Below are 19,308 nucleotides of genomic sequence, written 5' to 3'. Positions count from 1 at the left end.
AAAGCCCCAAAAAGTAACACAAATTTTTTAAAAAAGTCCTTACCCCAAGTGCAAAAACACAGAGGGGTTGCATTTTATACGATCCTACTGAGAAATAGCACACCGCTGGCTGCATGCACTTTACACTCTACTGTTAAAACATGGAGGGGTGGACATTGTCGTGGAATTTTCAGTCTTATATATATGTATGTGGGAATGTTTAACACTTGTATCTTTCCACTCTAAGTGTCAGGTGCAGAGTTACTTCCTTCCAATATCAGCTGAGACTACTGGGTGATAGGCGAGACAGGGTCCCTGTAGTAATCAAGGTCTTTCTCCCTGCTCCTGTCTTTCTATGTATGTTTAGACTGATGTAGTGTCTCCAGACCAGAGCACCGCTCTTCTTCCCAATTGTTTTTTTTCCTATTGTCCAAATATGGGTATCTAACTTTAGTGTCGTCTTTGGGGATAAATACCACGCCTGAGGAATTGTGTGACAGAACTGACTTGGCATTGCACTGCACTCTCCTGCCTGTGTACTGTTATGATATTTCTCCTTGGCCAAGTTCTACATAAACTATTTCAGCGTAAGCCGTCAGACTCCCCTGAATCTTCTGTGTCCCCTGAGTCTTCTGTGTCCAGTGTCCAGTTTATTGATGAATTCCACCACAGACATGGGATTTACAAGGCAGCTTTCTCTGAATCCCAATGCGATGCCGATCACTGCCCAACACACGACTCAGATGGATAAGTGGTGAAAAATTACATAAAACGTAGCCTGCTGTAAGACACGCTGCCTAACAGTCGGACCCTCCAGAGAGAGAACCTGTGAGCATGCAGCTTTCCGTGAATACTTTACAGAATCCCTGTAGAAGTATAGTTACAGGTATTTCTTCAAAGGTGTTTTCTTCCATCTGATTAGATGGCAGTAAATATCTTTTAATATCATTGACATAAACCATACAAAGAAGTATTGCATCTGCCTAGATCCCAAAAAGCTCCCTTCAGTGTCAGTGTGTCCTTCAGTAAGGCAGTAAGTATTCAGCTGCTTAATGTTTCATTCTCCTTTGTTTGTTTGATTCTTCAAACAAAGAATAAGTGTTTGTGGTCAGCTCTGATTCTTTTAGTCCCCTTCTTTTTATTGTCATCCTTCCCTTGTGTGTCATTGTGTTGCCAGTAAATGATGAACCCTTTCAACTTCTCCTATTCCTTTCTGCACTCAGAAATAAATGCTGCTTCTCCTCCCTTTTCTTTCCTCTATGAAAGAAAAATAATCAGGACAAGACGGTGTAAAGTCATCATTTTTGCCTTTACTGATTTTTATTTCACAACATCTGGATAACTTTTCCGTGTAAAAACGCATCTTTGTCAAGTTGTCAGGAAGCAAGAGTTCAGAGTTAAACAGAGTGTACCGTAACCATCTGAAAAAACAGACTTCAAAAGAAACATTAAAACACTTTTGAGAGATGAGGTTTTGGTTCAACAGCACAAGAGACTGCCCTACATGTTCATAAAACTTCATATGCACTCTGTGTTGTTCCTTATTTTTTCACAAAAAGCACTCCCCCCCTCCCTCCCACTTAGAAATATGAGGGGACTTTACATACACTCTAATACTTTCACTTCTACACTTTCACAGACTTAGAGGCACTTCTGTTTTCATCCCAGAACATGACATCAAGACAAGTGCAGTATCTAAGAAAATCAGCAGTCCCTATTCTCTTACTCCGTAAACCAGCATGAGGATGATTAAAAAAGATGCAGCTTCTCCCTTAACATGAGAAATGTGTTCCTCCTCTCATATCACATGATCATAAAAGAATCTTGTGATGTTTGGGATTTTAGCTTTCTTGACATTTAACATAATGATGACAAAACTCTGATTTACAAAGTCATGTGAAACCAATGAGTATTTTTTAAAAAATAACATTATGTCTTAATCTGACTAATTTCTTAACTTCATTTAAAAACTGAATTCCTGGTTTTATTGTTCTCCAACTGTTGTGATTTATAGTGGTGTAAGGAGTTAATGAATCATCCTTTTGATCCTCTCTTGGATTCATTCGTTTATCCAGGGACACTTTACTTTTCATTTGTAAACACACATTTCCTGTATGAAGCTATTTAACCTCATGTAGGATTTGATTTAAGGCTTAGCTTCCTGCGTGCTAACTGGCTACCTTGGCAGCATCTCCTCTAGGTCTGCTACCACATAGGCAACCACAGCCCACAACGCTGAGCACAGGTCCATGTCTCGAGGGTCCTGCACGGTCATGGTATCTCCTTCACTGTGGTGGAACCAGAAGTATCGACTGTCGGCAACATGGAGGCTGGCACCTGCATGAGAGCAGGTGAAAAGGAGAGCTTAATTAGAAACTGTTGCTCTGAATGCATTTCCTCGTCACATGAATTCAAACTGAAGGGAGAGAAGGTGCTAATGAAAAAAAAAAGAGTCCTGTTGCTGGGGAACCAATGAAAAGTGCATTATTTCTGGGTGCAGTGCGTCAAACAAACCACTGCAGTCTTGTAAAAGAGAAAATAGGGGAAGGGTTTTATTTCTGGAAGCTTTTAGTCATAGCACGTGTCTAAGCATAGAGCAAGTGCAGCAGCAGCAGAGTTTAATTAATAACATGACATTGTTAGAACCTGTCCAATGGGCTCAGCCTGGGAGCGGCATTTAAAAGATGTCAGCCCTTTTTATAGGTTTTCTAACTTGAGTACAGCACATGGTCTATCCCTGCTCTTTCTTGCTTTTTCATATGGCACAGACAGTCAAAATAACTGCATATTTCTACTAATTACACACTTCACTCCTCATTTTACCATTTTTAGTGTTAGATTAGTTTTAGGATATTTTTGTATGCTTTGCACATTAAGTAGTTTGTTCTGTCTGACATCTATCTTGTAATTTTGTATTGACCTAACATCTCACTGGCTGCAAAACAAGTTTACCTATGGGTACAAATAAAGTAACCTGAACCTGAACCTGAACCTCCAGTTTTCTTAGAAGACTGCATTTCTCTGAGGGATACTCCACTAAAACCCTCTTCTGGTTTTCGGTTCCTCTTCTGAAAGCTGTTCTCAAAGGTTTTCTGAGTATGAAGCAATTTCAGTTCTAAAAAAGTAGGGAAGATGTCTGGACAATTGAACCACCAAAACCATAAGAAAAGGACATTCAGGACTAAATAATAGACACTACTGGCCCAGTAATGTCTACTATTTCGACCTGAATGTCCTTTTCTTTCTTTTTTTAACAGTTTTGTTTATTAAATTTTTGTACACAAAGAGGTAATAGGTTCACAGAACTTATGAGTGACAATGTTGAGAGATTTACATAAACAAACAAAAGCAGACAACATTAGAACAGGGTGGTCAGTCTGGTCATACTATGGATCGTGGCTGTTGGTATGAATAGTAATCTCAGCCCTTAAAGCAGAGTAGGAGAGGGAAGACAAAAAAAGATACTCTAAAGAAGTACAAGCATCAATAAAATAACTACAAGACTTACAAGACTTAATTTAATTGACAAACAGAGGCTAACAGCAGGACAGAGCAGGATCCTATTCAGGAACACTGAATGTCATTTTCTTATGTTTTTGGTGGTTCAATGGTTTTAAACATTCCCTCAGTAGTACTGGGTGAATGTTCAAACAATAAGATTCACTAACTTTCTTTCTAAATCAGCAATTAAGTTATTTGCAATGTTTTACACCAGAAAACTATAAGAAAGGTAAACAGGAGGCCTATTGGTCTAAGTGCGTGCCCCATGTACAGAGATTATAGTCCTTGTCACAGCGGGTGCAGGTTCAAGTTCAAGTCGGCCTGTACCATTTTCTGCATGTCTTACCCCACTCTGTACTCTCCATATTTCCTGTCTCTGTCCAGCTTTCCTATCTAAAGAAGGCAAACATGCAAAAAGTATATAACTTAAAAATAAAAAAGAAAGGTAAACAAATAGTCAAAAAGCATGTGCTGTTATTCTGTATAACTCATTATCTGACATATTTACAAACCTTTATCATGTACCCCTGTCCTATAAGTGAAAAGGTTCTCAGTGTGCAGTTTTTAAACTTGGATGAAGTAAAGTTGTTCAGTTTGCATCTTCATGCCTTAATTAATAAAGTTCAAACCAAAGGTCATGACTTTGTCCAGATCCATAAGATCCATAAGAGGATTCACCGTGCTGACACTTCCTCTCCATGCTTTACAAGTCTTTAGGTTTCAACTCAAAGTAAAAGACTCCCCTTCTTCCCTATACCATCCTCAACTACAGTGCTGCTCAAAAGTTTGTGAACCTCTTGAACATTTTGGAATTTTCTATTATTTCAACCTGATTTCCTTATTTAATCAGAACCGTTATTTTTTATATGATATAGCAGGTATAGGTTTATCAATTCAATATACTTTTTTTTTTAAAAAACAATTGTGTAGTCAAGAGTAAATTAAAAAGAGTTTTTCATCAACTGATGTAGGTGCAAAAGTTAGTGAACCCTGAGCTGCATTGCTTAAAACAAGCAGTTAAGTACAGGTGGGACAAATTGGTGGCTAAATTAACCACTGAAATGGACCAATAAAGTGAGAGATGTTTAGGGAAGAAATACCAGGTCACTTTAGTCTTACCAGGTGAACCCATACAGGTCAATCATGCCGAGAGGAAGAGAGATCTCAGAGGACCTCAGGAAGAGGGTAGTGACAGCACATTTGTCTGGGGAAAGCTATAAAGTCATCTCAAAAAAATTTGAGCTTCATCGTTCCACCGTGAGGCAGATCATCTACAAATGGAGAGCACTGAAAAAGACTACAACCCTACCTAGAAGTGGACGACCTTCTAAAATATCAGCAAGAGCCACAAGAAAAATGATAATTCAGGTAAAAGCCAACCCAAACATAACATCTAGGGATTTGCAGACCTCTCTTGCTGCATCTGGGACACATGTGCATGCTTCCACAATAAAAAGAAAACTCAATCAACATGGCTTTCATGGAAGGGTTGCTAGGAAGAAGCCTCTGCTCACAAAAAAGAACAAAGCTGCCCGTCTCAACTTTGCCAGAGAGCACCTGGAGAAACCTGAAGCTTTTTGGAAGTCCATTCTATGGACAGATGAGTCCAAAATTGAACTGTTTGGTCACAACCAAAACCGCCATGTTTGGCGAAAAGTCAACACTGCATACCACCAAAAGAACCTTCTCCCAACAGTGAAACATGGTGGTGGGAATGTTAAGATCTGGGCTTGCTTTTCATCCTCAGGACCTGGACAACTCCACATAGTCCAGGGAATCATGAATTCTGATGAATATTGTAACATCCTGGAACAGAACCTGAAGCCATCAGTTTTGAAGTTAAAGCTTGGCAGAAGATGGATCATGCAACATGATAATGATCCAAAGCATTCCAGCAAGACAACCAAGGAATGGCTGAAAAAGAAGAAGATTCGTGTTCTGGATTGGCCCAGTCAAAGTCCTGAGCTAAATCCCATTGAAATGCTGTGGCGGGACCTGAAGCGGGCAGTTCATGCCAGACGCCCATCCAACCTCTCTCAACTGGCTGCGTTCTGCAAGGAAGAGTGGGCAAAAATCCCCCAAAGTAGATGTGAGAGACTGATAAGTCACTACAGAAATCGTTTGGTTGAGGTTATCTCTGCGAAAGGAGGTGCAATATCCTATTAACTGAAGGGGTTCACATACTTTTGCACCCATGATATCTTAGTTTTTCTTAAATCAACCACTTGTGTTAAATAAAGAATGACAATTTAACTATTTATTTTGTTTGAGTCCATTATTTGGAATGTCAGTATTGTGGATTGGGGTATAACTTAACATTTAATAAGGTTATTTTAGTATTTTTTTACAAAAAATCTAACCATCGTTGTGGGTTCACAAACTTTTGAGCAGCACTGTATGTTCATGATTCATCACGAGGATGAAAAACTGTTCACTCAGCAGTTTCCAGAGGAAGTGTGTTGATGTATTGAGTGTATATTGCACTCAAATCCTGTTAGAGTTGAATCGGTCATCATTAAGCTTTATTGTATGATTTTCACTGAGCTTGATGACCCTATGATCAACATTTACTGCTAGTTGCCAACATGTTAAGAAATGTATTGATTCCGACCTGGTACACCTGCTTCCATCCAAGGTGAGATGTCTGTCCCTTCTCCGTGTGCCTCCAGTTTGGTGGTGTTAATGGGAGCCAACAGTTTGACCACTTCTTCCATAACCTGTCGAAGCAGACACACAGCCTCATTGCCTCTCAGTTTGTTCTGTCTGTTGGTTAAAAATGACCTAAATGTCGTAGTTCTACTATGACTTATCTTATATTTATATCACATGGCCATGTAGCCATACTAAGCGGCAACCTCCGGTCTCAAAATATGAAGCCTATGCGGAAGTGTTACAAACTGCAATTCATCGAGAATCCGCTTGAGGCTGGCTGCAGAAACACCGGAAACCACATACACACCAATTCAAAAAAGACGATCTTTGCAGCATTAATAAACATGTTTACAGCCTGGTTCAAAAAACAGCTTGGCTTTACGAAGCTAATCTCTCTAATGGCACACACTGTACAGGGGGTGAATTTTTTTCTAACGCAACGGTTCAGAAGATATTAAGATTATGAGTTTTTGCCCAAATAAGGACATGACTGACTTGACTCCCGGACGGGAACACATAGCTGTTGGCGAAGAGGCTCAAACTCCGCCTCTTTACATCACACTCTGCCTGGTTGAGTTCCACATTTCCAATATGGCTGCCGCCGCCGATTGGCTTCAAAAAAGTGCTCAGGAACAGATGGGTGATGTCACTGATAATACGTCCATTATTTATACAGTCTATGTAGCCATACCAAATGTTGTGTAACCATGTATCTAAAAGTAAAAGAGCCACATTCACATAGAGGACACAGCATTTATGTGGTATGGGTGTTGGTTTTCTGAGTTGACTTCTGTGGTGTTTGCAGTAGAATTGTTTTACCTAAGGTTAGATGTGCAGCAGAAAATACCTGTAACTCAAATGGCAATTTAAGTATAGGACTAGTTAAACATTTTAAATGATCAATATTTTAACTACTATGGGCCTGAAATACCCATCATTTTTTTGTGGTTAAGCTGTAGCTCTGGTTAATATCTACTGCCATAATACTATAAAGCCCCACTACCCAAATCTAAACAAGCACAGATAACAAAAGGAATCTCATAGCGTCGTGCAGTTTAGAAAATGGAGATAAAGTTGAGTGTAGGCTGCATCTGCTTAGACTGGTGTATAGCCACTCGACTAGAGCAGGCGTTCCCAAAATGTGGGTCGGGACCCCCTGGGGGTTACGAGACACAAATGGGGGGTCTTGAGATGTCTTCCAGAATTTTTTTTTTAAGTTATCTAAAAATAGAACATTTTACTCATTATAGTAAAGAATATTGACAAAAATAGTAGCTAACCTTGAAATAAAAACTTGAAAATAGAAATTGTAATTAAAGCCGCAAGTGGCGATGAACGGGCCCTCGCACACCTGCAGCCGCCGCCTACACGAGCCGCCGCCACATGTAAACCGCCGCCTGATATTTGCCACCACACGATGCGAAAGCAAGATCTGAGAGTATATACTGGCTTAAATTGTAATGAGTTTTCTGCCTTTCTTTTTGCCAGATGACTCCTAAGTTTAGGGTTAGTGAACAGTTAATTATCAAAAGCATCAGTAGCAGCAGGTTAATTCATAACCACACAGGAAACACAGACACATGCTCATATAGGTGGGTTAAGTGTCTGCAGACCAGCTAAATGAAGCCACATCAAGTCACTTTGAGGAACAGATGGGGGCGCAAGTCTTATATCGCACCTATATTTTGGGGGTCGTGGGCTGAAAAGTTTGGCAACCACTGGACTAGAGCATGTGGACATTAACCTGCAAGGAGGACTGCAGGCTGGCGGTACTAGCTCTGATAACGTTAGCTACACTGAGCAAACCATCTTGGTCATCATTGTATAGCCGCAGATTCTGTGATCCTGTGTTTAGCCATGTTGTTTCAGTTGTATTTAAATTTGACAGAGTGTTTTCTTACCTTTAGACTAGTCGGTTAATCAGAATTTATATTGCTGCTTAAAGAAATCAATAACTTCGGAACATACCTACTATAAGAAACAATGTCTGAAGATAAGTGTTTAGCAAAATAGGGAAAAAAGGGGAGAATAAACAGACTGTATGTCTGAATGAATGCTACTATTGGTGCATAGTTCTGCTTTCACTCCTACCTTTCGTGCTGCATCACTGCCAGCAAACTGCAGTGCCACCGGGGTGAAGGTCCCCAAGTCAGACTCCATGACCATGTCGAAATTGGGCAGGTTCGCCTGGGCAGGGAGAAGAAAGAAAGAGGAGAAGAAATATCACAGGAAGTCGAGAGAGAGCATGGACACATAACAAAGCACCTAAAAATATGAAAGCCAGGTCAATGGAAGTTGAAGGCAGTTTAAGAATCCTCATATAAGGAGATGATACTGAATGTTTTAAGCATCAAAAATAACTGAGGCAATTTTAGTTCCTGGAACATATCAGATGACAGAACTGAAATGTCGACTTAGGTGTTCTGGTACATCTTTAAAAATGTTGTTTTTGGTTAATCAAACCATACCTTTATGCTCTGTATTATGGGTTATCACCGGGCAGGCAGTCAAAGCTCTAAAAGGTAACTGTAGGTCAGTGGATTGATGTTTAGAGCACAGAGGACAAAAATTGGATCTAGTCAAGGCACGCCTAGTTAGCTGGAAGTAGATGTCACAATGTCGTCTATTCTTTCCTTCTCCTTAAATACAGAAAGGAAAACATGCTTCACTCCCGGACGTTTGTGTTGTATCTGTTGCTGCAGGAACAGCAGACAGTACCTTGTGTAGATTGTAGTACTGCTGCGCTCCTACACCACCCTGCTCTTCAGCTGTCCACAGCACCGTGCGCATAGTCCTCCGTGGTTGTAAACCTGTCAACAGACCAAGACTGAACTGAACACACAAAGCAACAGAGTTATAAATATATACAGAGAGAAGGAGAGAGAGACCTTCTATTATTAAAAAGCAAAACTACCATATACGATAATCAAAATGCTTTATGGGACTTACACAAAAGTTTACCATGTTCCTTGCTTTATAACTTTTCATCACTGAACTTTGTACTCTCGGTTAGCTGGACATGTATAGCAATGGATTTATTCAATGGGATTCATAAAATACTGGACTGTGTATCCCAGTCTGTTTCCTGATTGTGTGTCCTTTCCTCTTCAGACAGTTGGAGGAAATTAAAATTGACAGACTGAAGAGTTGTTGTTATTTGCCTCTTAATGTTGGACTGAATGATCTGCTCTGTCTTCATGGTATTCACTAGCAGCCTGTTTTGAGTTCAACAGCCAGCCAGTGTGTCAAATAAAGCATCAGAATAGAAACATGTTTATTGATCTACCTTCTTAATAGTCAAACTGTCTCTGCATGTAACTTGTTTAAAATTAACTGTGCTGGCCTCAAAAGAACAAACATGTTATGTAAAGATGAATAAGAAATAAATCATTGATTTGACTGTGTTTGATTAGAGGCTGTGTAAGCATCCTACTGTCTATGAACTGTCTTTGAATTGTATGTTTCCTTCTCCAGAGGTACACAGGTGTGGCACCTTACTGTATATGTGTTTTTCTTTACATCTTACTCAATATTACCTAAGTCCTTAATGAGGGACAGAGCCTCCCAGGAAATCATGGCTCCACCTCCGTCATCCATTGCACCTTGGCCAACATCCCAACTGTCCAAATGGCCGCTCAGTAAGACAACCTACAGATTGATCATATACAGGTTAATGTTAAAATAAGAGACACAGAGAGTGGTGGGAACAACGTGTCTTTGTTCATGCCAATAAAGCAAATTGAATTGAATTGAATTGAATTGAGTGGTGGGACATTTTTAGTAGATGTGTGTCCAAGACAACTTCATCAGTATTCTAATCTAAATGGACAAAGGCTAGATGTGAGGATGAGATAACACTATCTGATCTATATCCTGTCTTTGTATTCCAGACACTTTACAAACACATTATATGACTCAAGTGAAACTCTGCATTTAAAAGAAAACATATTTTTTTGTATCAGCAAGGACACAGACTGACTCATAAAAACAAGAAAACAAAGACAAAAACTCAGAGTGATTTCATTGTTGAAGGATTTACAGGGTGGGATTTCTGTCAGTGCAACACTTTCTGACCTGATGGTCCAGGTTATGAAACATTTTCTGACCTGATGGTCCAGGTTATGAAACATTTTCTGACCTGAGCAAGCAAACTATGAACAACAACCCCGAGGCCACACATTCCATTTAAATCTTATGTAACAGAAATGCTAATATTGTTTTTTAGCCAGGCCAGTAGCATGGCTCTAAGGTTGGCAGTGTTCAGTGTAGCACTTTGGTCAAGACTCAAATATCTCAACAGCTTTTAGATGAATTTCATCGGAAATTCACAGAGCCTGGATTCTTATGAAAGATGCTGCAGAGGATCATGTTTCTGTCAAAATTAGTTTCTTTGGTTTTTCCTCTAAAGCCATTATCAGGTCATCCCATCATTGTTTGGAACCAATGTATTGCACAATTCCATTACAACCAGCTCCATCTGCATTTGTGCTTAACAATAATGATCTTCTAAGTATGCAGATATGCTGGGGGGCGGGGGGGCAGTTTGGCACCATGTCCAGATGCTACAGTCCTAAAAGCAGGCAGCCTGAGTTTGACTCCAACCTGTGGCCCTTTACCACATATTTTTACAAAGCCCAAAAACCTAGTTTTCAAATAAACTAATTATCAGCAAGCATGAGAAACATATCTCTTAAAATATGTTTGTAAGGGGCTCTGATTCAGCCTGCAGCCTCTTTCCCTCATGTCATTTCCTCACTCTCTCTCCCAGTTTCTTGCTCCTGTCCTATACTCTCTCAATAAAGGTGTGAGAGCCATAAAAATATGAATGGCATTATTGTCATATTAACATAGATGCTAGTATTTACCTCTACCATGAGTTTGGACATGTAGACTTTTGAAGAATATAAACCAAAATAATCTTATCCTCTCAGAGCTAAAGATGCCACCGTTACACCTAAGGCATCTTCAACAACAATAATTATACTGATATCATTTTTCTCAATATAAATCAAGCGGCAACCTCCGGTCTCAGAATATGAAGCCCATGCGGAAGAGTGATAAACTGCAATTCATCAAGAATCCGCTTGAGGCTGGCTGCAGAAACACTGGAAACCATATAGACATGAATTGGAAAAAAGACGATATTTACAGCATTAATAAACATGTTTACAGCCTGGTACAAAAAACGGCTTGGGTCTTCGTAGCTAATTTCTCTATCGGCACACACTGTACAGGGGTGAATTTTTTTCTAACACGACGGTTCAGAAGATATTAGGATTACGAGTTTTTGCCCAAATAAGGACATGACTGACTTGACTCCCGGACAGGAACACATAGCTGTTTGCTAAGAGGCCCAAACTCCGCCCCTTTACGTCACACTCTGTCTGGTTGAGTTCCGCATTTCCAATATGGCTTCCGCCGTCAATTGGCTTCAAAACAGCACTTCAGAAACAGATGGGTGACATCACGGATACTACGTCCATTACTTATTGAGTCTATGATATAAATATAACAAATGTTCGATACAAATTTGATATATTTAAACTCCCGTAATCTATAGTAGCCTTAAAAGGGAGAGCCCTGACTGTTGATCTGTGTGTGTTATACTTATGTTTGTTCTGTGTCTACTTGTATTGTTTACTAGTATCTGTAATAGGACGGTCGCTAGTGGACAACTACCTTAGGGAGCTGGGAGGGTGAGGGTTGGCAGGGTAACGGGGATTTATTTTCTATTGTCTTGACTGTCCTTCTTTCCGCTTAATTGGGGATTTTTGTTCTACTCTATGCAGATACTGTCTTATCTGACTCTTGTATGATATCTTTTTGTACTGTCTGCAAAAATTTTATAAAAAGATATGAAAAAAAAAGGGTGAGCACTACTCACAACAATACCCTAGAAAATGATACACAGTATACTATGTGATATATCTTTGTTGTAAATCTAAATCAAATTATGTAAATTACCTCAACCTGAGAAAAATAAGAATCTACAAACTGGAACTTCACAAAAATCTAGTCTTACACAAAAAACGGTCAATGAGGGATTCAAGAAGCTTATCAAAGAATTAACTCCAGATACAAGCTAACAAACCGTCTGATTTCTTAAACTTTCAAAAATCTGCCTTTAAATGTTAATTAAATAATGATTTATTATTTATCGTGATAATTATCAATATCGACTGATATGAAAATTGTATCTGTTAACATCTTTTTCAATATTGCCCAGCTCTAGTTACAACTAAAATGACTTTTAACAGTTTAAATGTTTGTGTAAACCTTTAGTCTACATGTTTAAAATTCTTTTAGCATAACAAACCGATACACACTTCAACAGAGGCACAATGATGGACAGAAATGTTGCTGTAGGCACTGTGATTCACTGAAGTAGTCCTACATGTCAGAACTGTCTTCCTCTTAATCTCTTTGTTCTATCACTGAGTTTTCAAGGTAACTGGTTACAACATGCATCAGGCATTTAACAGTCTATGAGCTGAAATCTGATCATAAAATCCCTGATGTTGTAATGTAACTGGCCTATCAGCAGAGTGAAAATAGCAGGAATCAAATTTCTAAACCAGATGTGGATGATATTCTGTTGTATGATATTTTTATTATAATAAACTTAGACAGACTTCTGCCTCTTTCGATATGACAGTGTCGCTCTTATTAATAAGGCTATGGCAGCTTAGTATTGTTAGTGGTTTGTTTTTGGCTGCTTTTTACAGTGTGTTAAAGAGAGAACAAATAAATACATTATTGTCAAAATAGTTTCCATCATTACTCCTCAATCTGCCTCTGACACACTGTAATTCAGTTTAAAGTTGTGTCACTGTTCTTATTGTATGAAAATTTGAATAAAAATGTTAAACAAAAAAAATAAAAATAGTTTCCATCATGACACATCAGAGAGAGAGTATAAAAGAGATAGTCAGATGTGGTTCTAGTGTTGATGGTACTAACATAAATGTACCATCAGTATTTATCCCAGTAACAGCCTGGAATCATGATTTGTATAATTATAGTCAGAGGACTGACACATCAAGTCATTTAGTTCACATTCTCAAAAAACAATCTGGAGGATGTAGAAGATGAGTGTGTGGAAAAAGTCCTCAGCTGGCTCTGACTGGCTCTGTAAGGCTAAACTGTGGAAATGACTCACGGTACCTCAGATGTACATCTCCCTGTGATCGTGTGAACACACAAACACTGCAGCCTCAACTGCTGCTACCGCCCGCCGGACCACATAGTTACAGAGCCAGTTATGATGTCACTCATGCCATGTGTTTCATTTCCCTTTTCTATAATGAGGGACTACGCGTTGGTTGGTTCCCAGACCAGAATAGTAACAGATTACATCAGCAGTATTCATCAGATCTATGTCTCCTGACTGATTCATCAATTAGCTTCACTTTTTTTCCCACATATGAAACCAGAAGGATTGCTGTTTGTGAAGAAGAAGAAAGTTTACTTGAATTATAAAAATTAGGAAGTGCTGAAATATATTAGACATGACAAGAAACTGATTACGTCAAAGTGAGGAATCTAATGTTCAGCCATGTCCTAACACTATAATGTTAGCGGTCATTAAACCAGCAGGCCTGCAGGCTCCATAGTCTGTGAGGGAGTGAATGCTTACACACGACACATGCACGTCATAATCGCACTGGGAAATACCAAGTGAAGTGCACACCCTTCTGCCTTCAACTGCCAACTCAACACCTCTAGTAAAATATTACATTGTGTACAAGAGCCTCAGTCCCAAATACAATACACACACTTCCCTAACATAATAAAAACACCCATGCTCCAGATAATCTCCACCTATGTGCAGAGTACACATCATTATTCACTAATGACACTGTGGGACTTTCACACAGGCTTCAAGTGTGACACATGGCTTCTCCCTCATCACTTCTCTGCTGTTCGGCTTCACACAGGTATCATCACTCATCTTCATGACTATACACAACGTTTACATACCCTACTCCGCTATTTATGACATTCTGCTTCAACCAAACTGGTCCCCGTGTTAGAAAAAATTCTTCTCTCAGACAGTCACAACAACCTTGTACAGACGATTCCCCTCCAAATAGTGTCTTTGAAAACTGTGCTCTCTCATCTTTGTCCATTCTGCCCCTTGAGACTTGAGCTTCTCATTTCAATCAAGTCCAACTCATGTCAAGCACATCCCAGTTATTTATCTGAGAGGCAACACACTGTGCCTTCTGAATATACAGTACTTGCATGCATACAGAGATCTGTGCAGCAGCAACTTATCTGTTCATCAGGTTCCACCTGCTAGACGTGTCTGGGTCCTTACCCACATACTTCAAAGCACCTTTGCACATCTTCAAGCTGAGTCAGATAATATGTTTACTCCTTGCTATGACAAGCTTCCAGCTTGAAGCATACTTTTTCATCTTGTTCATGTATTGCAGAGTCTGATGCTGAATAAGTGGTTTGTGTATGTTCCACATAGGTGGCTGTATGTGTTAGTTCTGTGACAGAAGAAACAACAGGAGAGAACAGAAAAACACTGAAGGAGTGCAGACAATCTTTCTAACAATGTCCAGCTGATTCAGCTATTTTAATGCAATGTGAGAATGCAGAAAGGAATCAAGACTTTAGAGGTTTATGATTTCACAGATGGAAATGTTACTTCCTGGATTGAGCACTAGTTATATTCAAACACATTTTAAAAACACAAATAACAGCTGAACAAATATCTGTTAACATATTAAACTAATTCAGATTGATGGATTGACTTTGCGTTTCCATTTAAGTTGAGCCACAGTTCTCTGAGAAGCTCACACTTGGACTCCTGACAGTCAAGAAAATGCAGACACAAACACAGACACAGACAGACAGACAGACAGACAGACAGACAGACAGACAGACAGACAGACAGACAGACAGACAGACAGACAGACAGACAGACAGACAGACAGACAGACAGACAGACACACACACACACACACACACACACACACACACACACACACACACACACACACACATTCAAACTAAAAGCAGATTCAACAGCTGCAGTAATATGTGGAGTCATCACAGCACAAGGAGACTACACATTTTTTTCCTTATTGAACCAAACTGAGTTAAAAACAGAGCATAAAAGCTTAGCATGTTAGAGGCAAAAGACCAAATCAAAGACCCTTTTTCCAAAATAAAAATCTGAACAGGAGATCTTTTTCTTACTCAATCAACTTGTAGGTTCCACACAAACACTAAAGCACTGTAAAGATACTTAAGCATGATAAGGGACACATCAAAACAAGTCAGACAGTGGGGGTGTATGAGATAGGAGTGTGAGTTTGACCTGTTCAGGGTGTTGCCAGCCTTTGATCTCGGCCACTGTGTTGAAGGAGTCAGCATCCGGCAGAGTCTCGGCTCCCATTATTAGCCTGACCACAATCTTCTGCCCCCTCTGTGCAATTCGCCACATCAGCTCAGCATCCTCTATAGTGATGCAGGCTGTAGGGATGTGCTTCACTCCATCTTGGTAGTCCTGCCAGCCTGTATGAGGACTAGAGTGGGAGAGACAGGGACTATAATATTCTGAATTATGACTAATAACACTTGTGAATCTGATTTAGAAGTTGAGAGTCAAATGAGAGCCTTTAAGACCCTTTATCAGTAATATTTTTTCCCCTTATAGATGGATACCTGTTAATAGAGAATGGAGTAACAGATCGAATTAGTGTTGCCACAGCTCCAACTTTGGCTGCCTCAGAGGCTCCATAAGCACGGTAAGCCACCGTCACCCCATAGCTCACAAACGGCTGGTTGAAGACCACAATCCTCCCTACAGCCTCACTAGCTCTGCGCTTCAGTTCCTCAAAAGAATTTACCACCAACACCTCTGCCTTAATTCCTGCAGAGGTAAGAATGAGTGAGAAAAGGAAGTTTGATGAAATGTGTTGAAATTATTTTATGTACTATACAGTCATCAATACCTTCAGGTGGTGTCCCGACACTACTACCAAGTCCCAGTATAGCCAGACTTTTGGCCCTGGGTGCAATCATTTCTGCACTCTCCTTCCCTCTCACCCAGTGTGGGATCTTTACCGGCTCTGGAGAAGAAAATAATAAAGTCAAACACAAATATTGCATTAGCCAAAAGATAAACCTACTTCATTTCTGCTGTTTATATTCACTGCACACTCTCTATCTTGCTATACAACAATACACACTCACCTAGATGGACATCCAGTCCATCCTGTGTCATAGCATTATACATGTACTTGATAGCCATGTCCAGGTTCTGTGAGCCACTGACACGGTTCCCTATGGTGTCAGTGAAGTCAGCCAGTCGTCTGTATGAGCGGTTCTGAGCGGCACCAAACACAGCCAGGTCAATGATCTTTTTGGCCACATCAACATAGCCAGCTACCTCTGCAGCTATGTCTGACACTGGGACAACATAGAAACAAACAAAAGCAAGAGCAGATTTGACTTCTATTATTTGTTTGTCAACAATATCTCATAAAATATCACTAGGATATCCCTTCAACAGCTCAAAAGGTAAAATAGAGTCTTTGCCACTTCTGTATGTAAATGTACTGCTGGTCACAGTCATATATTTGCCCATTCATCAGGGCTTGAATAAAAGCCAGCTCTTTAAACACTATGCATAAGAAAGCAGTACAGTTGACGTCTCTGGCCAATGTAAGTCGTAATGAATATAAATTAAAGATTCATTTGCAAGAGAAAACTGACTGGTATGTGGAGGTTTCCTAATGAATCACAAAGGATCACAGGATACAGATTCCTGTGAAGAAGGCCAATGCAGTGTCAGGACTCTGCTAGATTGATCATTACTCTCCTTCTATGTCCAACCGGTTTAGAATGGACACTTCACACCATTTCCACAGAGATATTGAGACTTTTAAACGTAAACTAAAAACATATTTATTCAGTCTGGCTTTTATGTAGGGTTTGACAATTTTATTACTTACCTTTTACTGTAATATTGATTTACAAGCTGCTTTATTATTTTAGTAATTTTAACTGTTATCTTATTCTATATTTATTTATTTATTCATTTATTTATCTATTTTATTTATCTACTCGGTTTTTATTGATATTTTTAGCCATAGTTTTATTTTCAACTCTTATTTTAATAACACATATTTTATTGTTGGTGTGCATTAGTCTCTATTTTTGTCTCTATTTTTGTCTCTATTTTTGTCTCTATTTTATTCTATTTTTTTCTATTATTATTATTTTTTATTAGTACTATTTTTATTATTATCATTATTATTATTTTCCCTTAATATGTCTTGCCATTGTTTTACTTTTGCTTCTTTCTTGTTTTTCAATAGCTGTAAAGCTATTTGGGTTGCATTTGATTTGTATGAAATGTGCTATATAAATAAAGCTTGATTGATTTTCATTACATTTATTTCAGAGAGTATGTTGGCATCATGTCATTCCAAGTATAGCTAAAAGATGACTTCAAATCGACAGAAGGTCTGGTTGCCCAAGAAATCAAAAACTGCTGCATGAGTGTGATTCGTGACCTCTGAAATAGACGTCTGACTGAATTAAGACTAATAGTAATAATCAAAATGTTAATGTTTTAATCCTTCACTTCATTTGAGGTAGTTGGAGGGTTTGGGTTACCTTTCGTAGTCTGATTTGATACAGCTCTGTTATCAGCCACTGAGCGTGGATGACAATCACATAGAGATGAGAGAAACAGGAGGCAAAGGAGGAAATGCAGTCCACCTTTCTGGGCCATCTGCAGACAGAAAAAACGATTATTGGAGAATAGCATTTAACAGGGAAATTTTGGGAGTGCAAGGTTGGACCAACAGTTTAACTAGCATTTAATTTTCATAGTACGGATAGAACACTCTCCAACTTTAATAAAAAAAAATGTGACTTTGCATCAGTATAATGTTTTCATTCTCAACCCTCTGTTATGTTGCGGGTCACATTGACCCATTTTAAAGTTCAAAAATCTAAAAAGAAATCTTAAAAGTATTTTTTCGATATGAAACTTCTTCTGCTTGGCTTAATTAGCGTGTACAACATAGAAAATGAAAATGGTTCATTTCACACATTTGCAACCCCCCTGCATGTTTATATTACATAGCTAAAAGGGGTCAGAATTGTTAAATACTAAATGTTTCTTTGCAACTGTGTGACATATTTCAACACAGTCACTTTCCAATGTACATTAAAAAAAAGATTTAACATGAATTTAAATAAAAACCGAGTGAGTTATCCTCATTGTACCATGATCTGTGAGAATGAATGAACACCACTGCACTAAATATTGATTTAAATGGTTAGCAATGGAGTTAATAATGAGATTTAAAAAAATGTTTATTGGGTTATTTTGGGTTCTGACTCTTTCGAATCATTAAAAATGCCCCGGGTCAAGTTGACCCAGGAACATTATTGTTATCCCTAAGAAACGAGCATAACAGGAGGGTTAATCCCAGAGCACAAACATAGTTTTATTGTGATATTCCCATCATTATAACTATTGGAGCATTGGAAGGACTGTAACAAGTAGCGTTAGCCTAAATTAAACTAAATCTAAATTATAATTGCCGTTACAACATTACCTTATTCACAGCTGACATATGTAAATAATGGATAATTAAACCACATATCAATAACGTTACAGACGACCTGAGGATGGAGAGACGTAACATAAGTTGCATTTTCTGTATCTTAACGCAAACAATGAACATAAAACTTGATGTGAAACTATTACAAAGCGACATTAACACAAACCCTTCAGGCCAACTTAGTGTCTTTTGATGTTCTTGTGAGATTTCACACAGAATTGTCTAAAAGTCCTGATGCACGAGAGGAGCACGGAATGTAAACAGCTCACAACTGTTTCCGCGCTCGTGATTTCAGCGTGCCGAGCAACTTCAAACGTCACGTCCGGCTTTTCACAATAAAAGCCCAATGTACACAAATCTTGAACAAGGAAATGTACAGTAGAAGATGAAATAAACTTTCCACTAGAACAATAAATGACTGAACATTAAAGAAATGGAGCTATTAATAATAGCTGCTCTAAAAAGTGTAACTATCACAATATCACAGGTGAAGTTATTAAATCACTAAACTCTACCTGATATCCTCAGGTGGAGAGGCAGAGGAAATCTCTTCCTTCTTTAAATAAAGAGCAGAAAC

The 19,308-nt window shown here is 38.9% G+C and overlaps 1 protein-coding gene across 1 annotated transcript; it reads right to left on the bottom strand.

Moving 5' to 3' along the window:
• Positions 1-1,269: 1,269 nt before the first annotated feature.
• Positions 1,270-19,021, bottom strand: LOC117823511 (carboxypeptidase Q-like). The gene is made up of 11 exons (XM_034698721.1): positions 18,898-19,021; positions 17,773-17,890; positions 16,345-16,560; positions 16,104-16,220; positions 15,814-16,021; positions 15,467-15,674; positions 9,669-9,780; positions 8,851-8,942; positions 8,224-8,319; positions 6,092-6,197; positions 1,270-2,316 (listed from the first exon to the last, which is right to left on the bottom strand). The coding sequence occupies exons 2-11, from the start codon at positions 17,888-17,890 to the stop codon at positions 2,156-2,158; spliced, it is 1,434 nt and encodes a 477-aa protein (XP_034554612.1). The 5' UTR covers positions 18,898-19,021; the 3' UTR covers positions 1,270-2,155.
• Positions 19,022-19,308: the final 287 nt, after the last annotated feature.

Source organism: Notolabrus celidotus, chromosome 12 (genome assembly GCF_009762535.1).
Source record: "Notolabrus celidotus isolate fNotCel1 chromosome 12, fNotCel1.pri, whole genome shotgun sequence".
Lineage (NCBI taxonomy): Eukaryota > Metazoa > Chordata > Actinopteri > Labriformes > Labridae > Notolabrus > Notolabrus celidotus.
The sequence above is the reverse complement of the archived record's forward strand: the minus strand, read 5'-3'. Positions and strand labels throughout refer to the sequence as shown.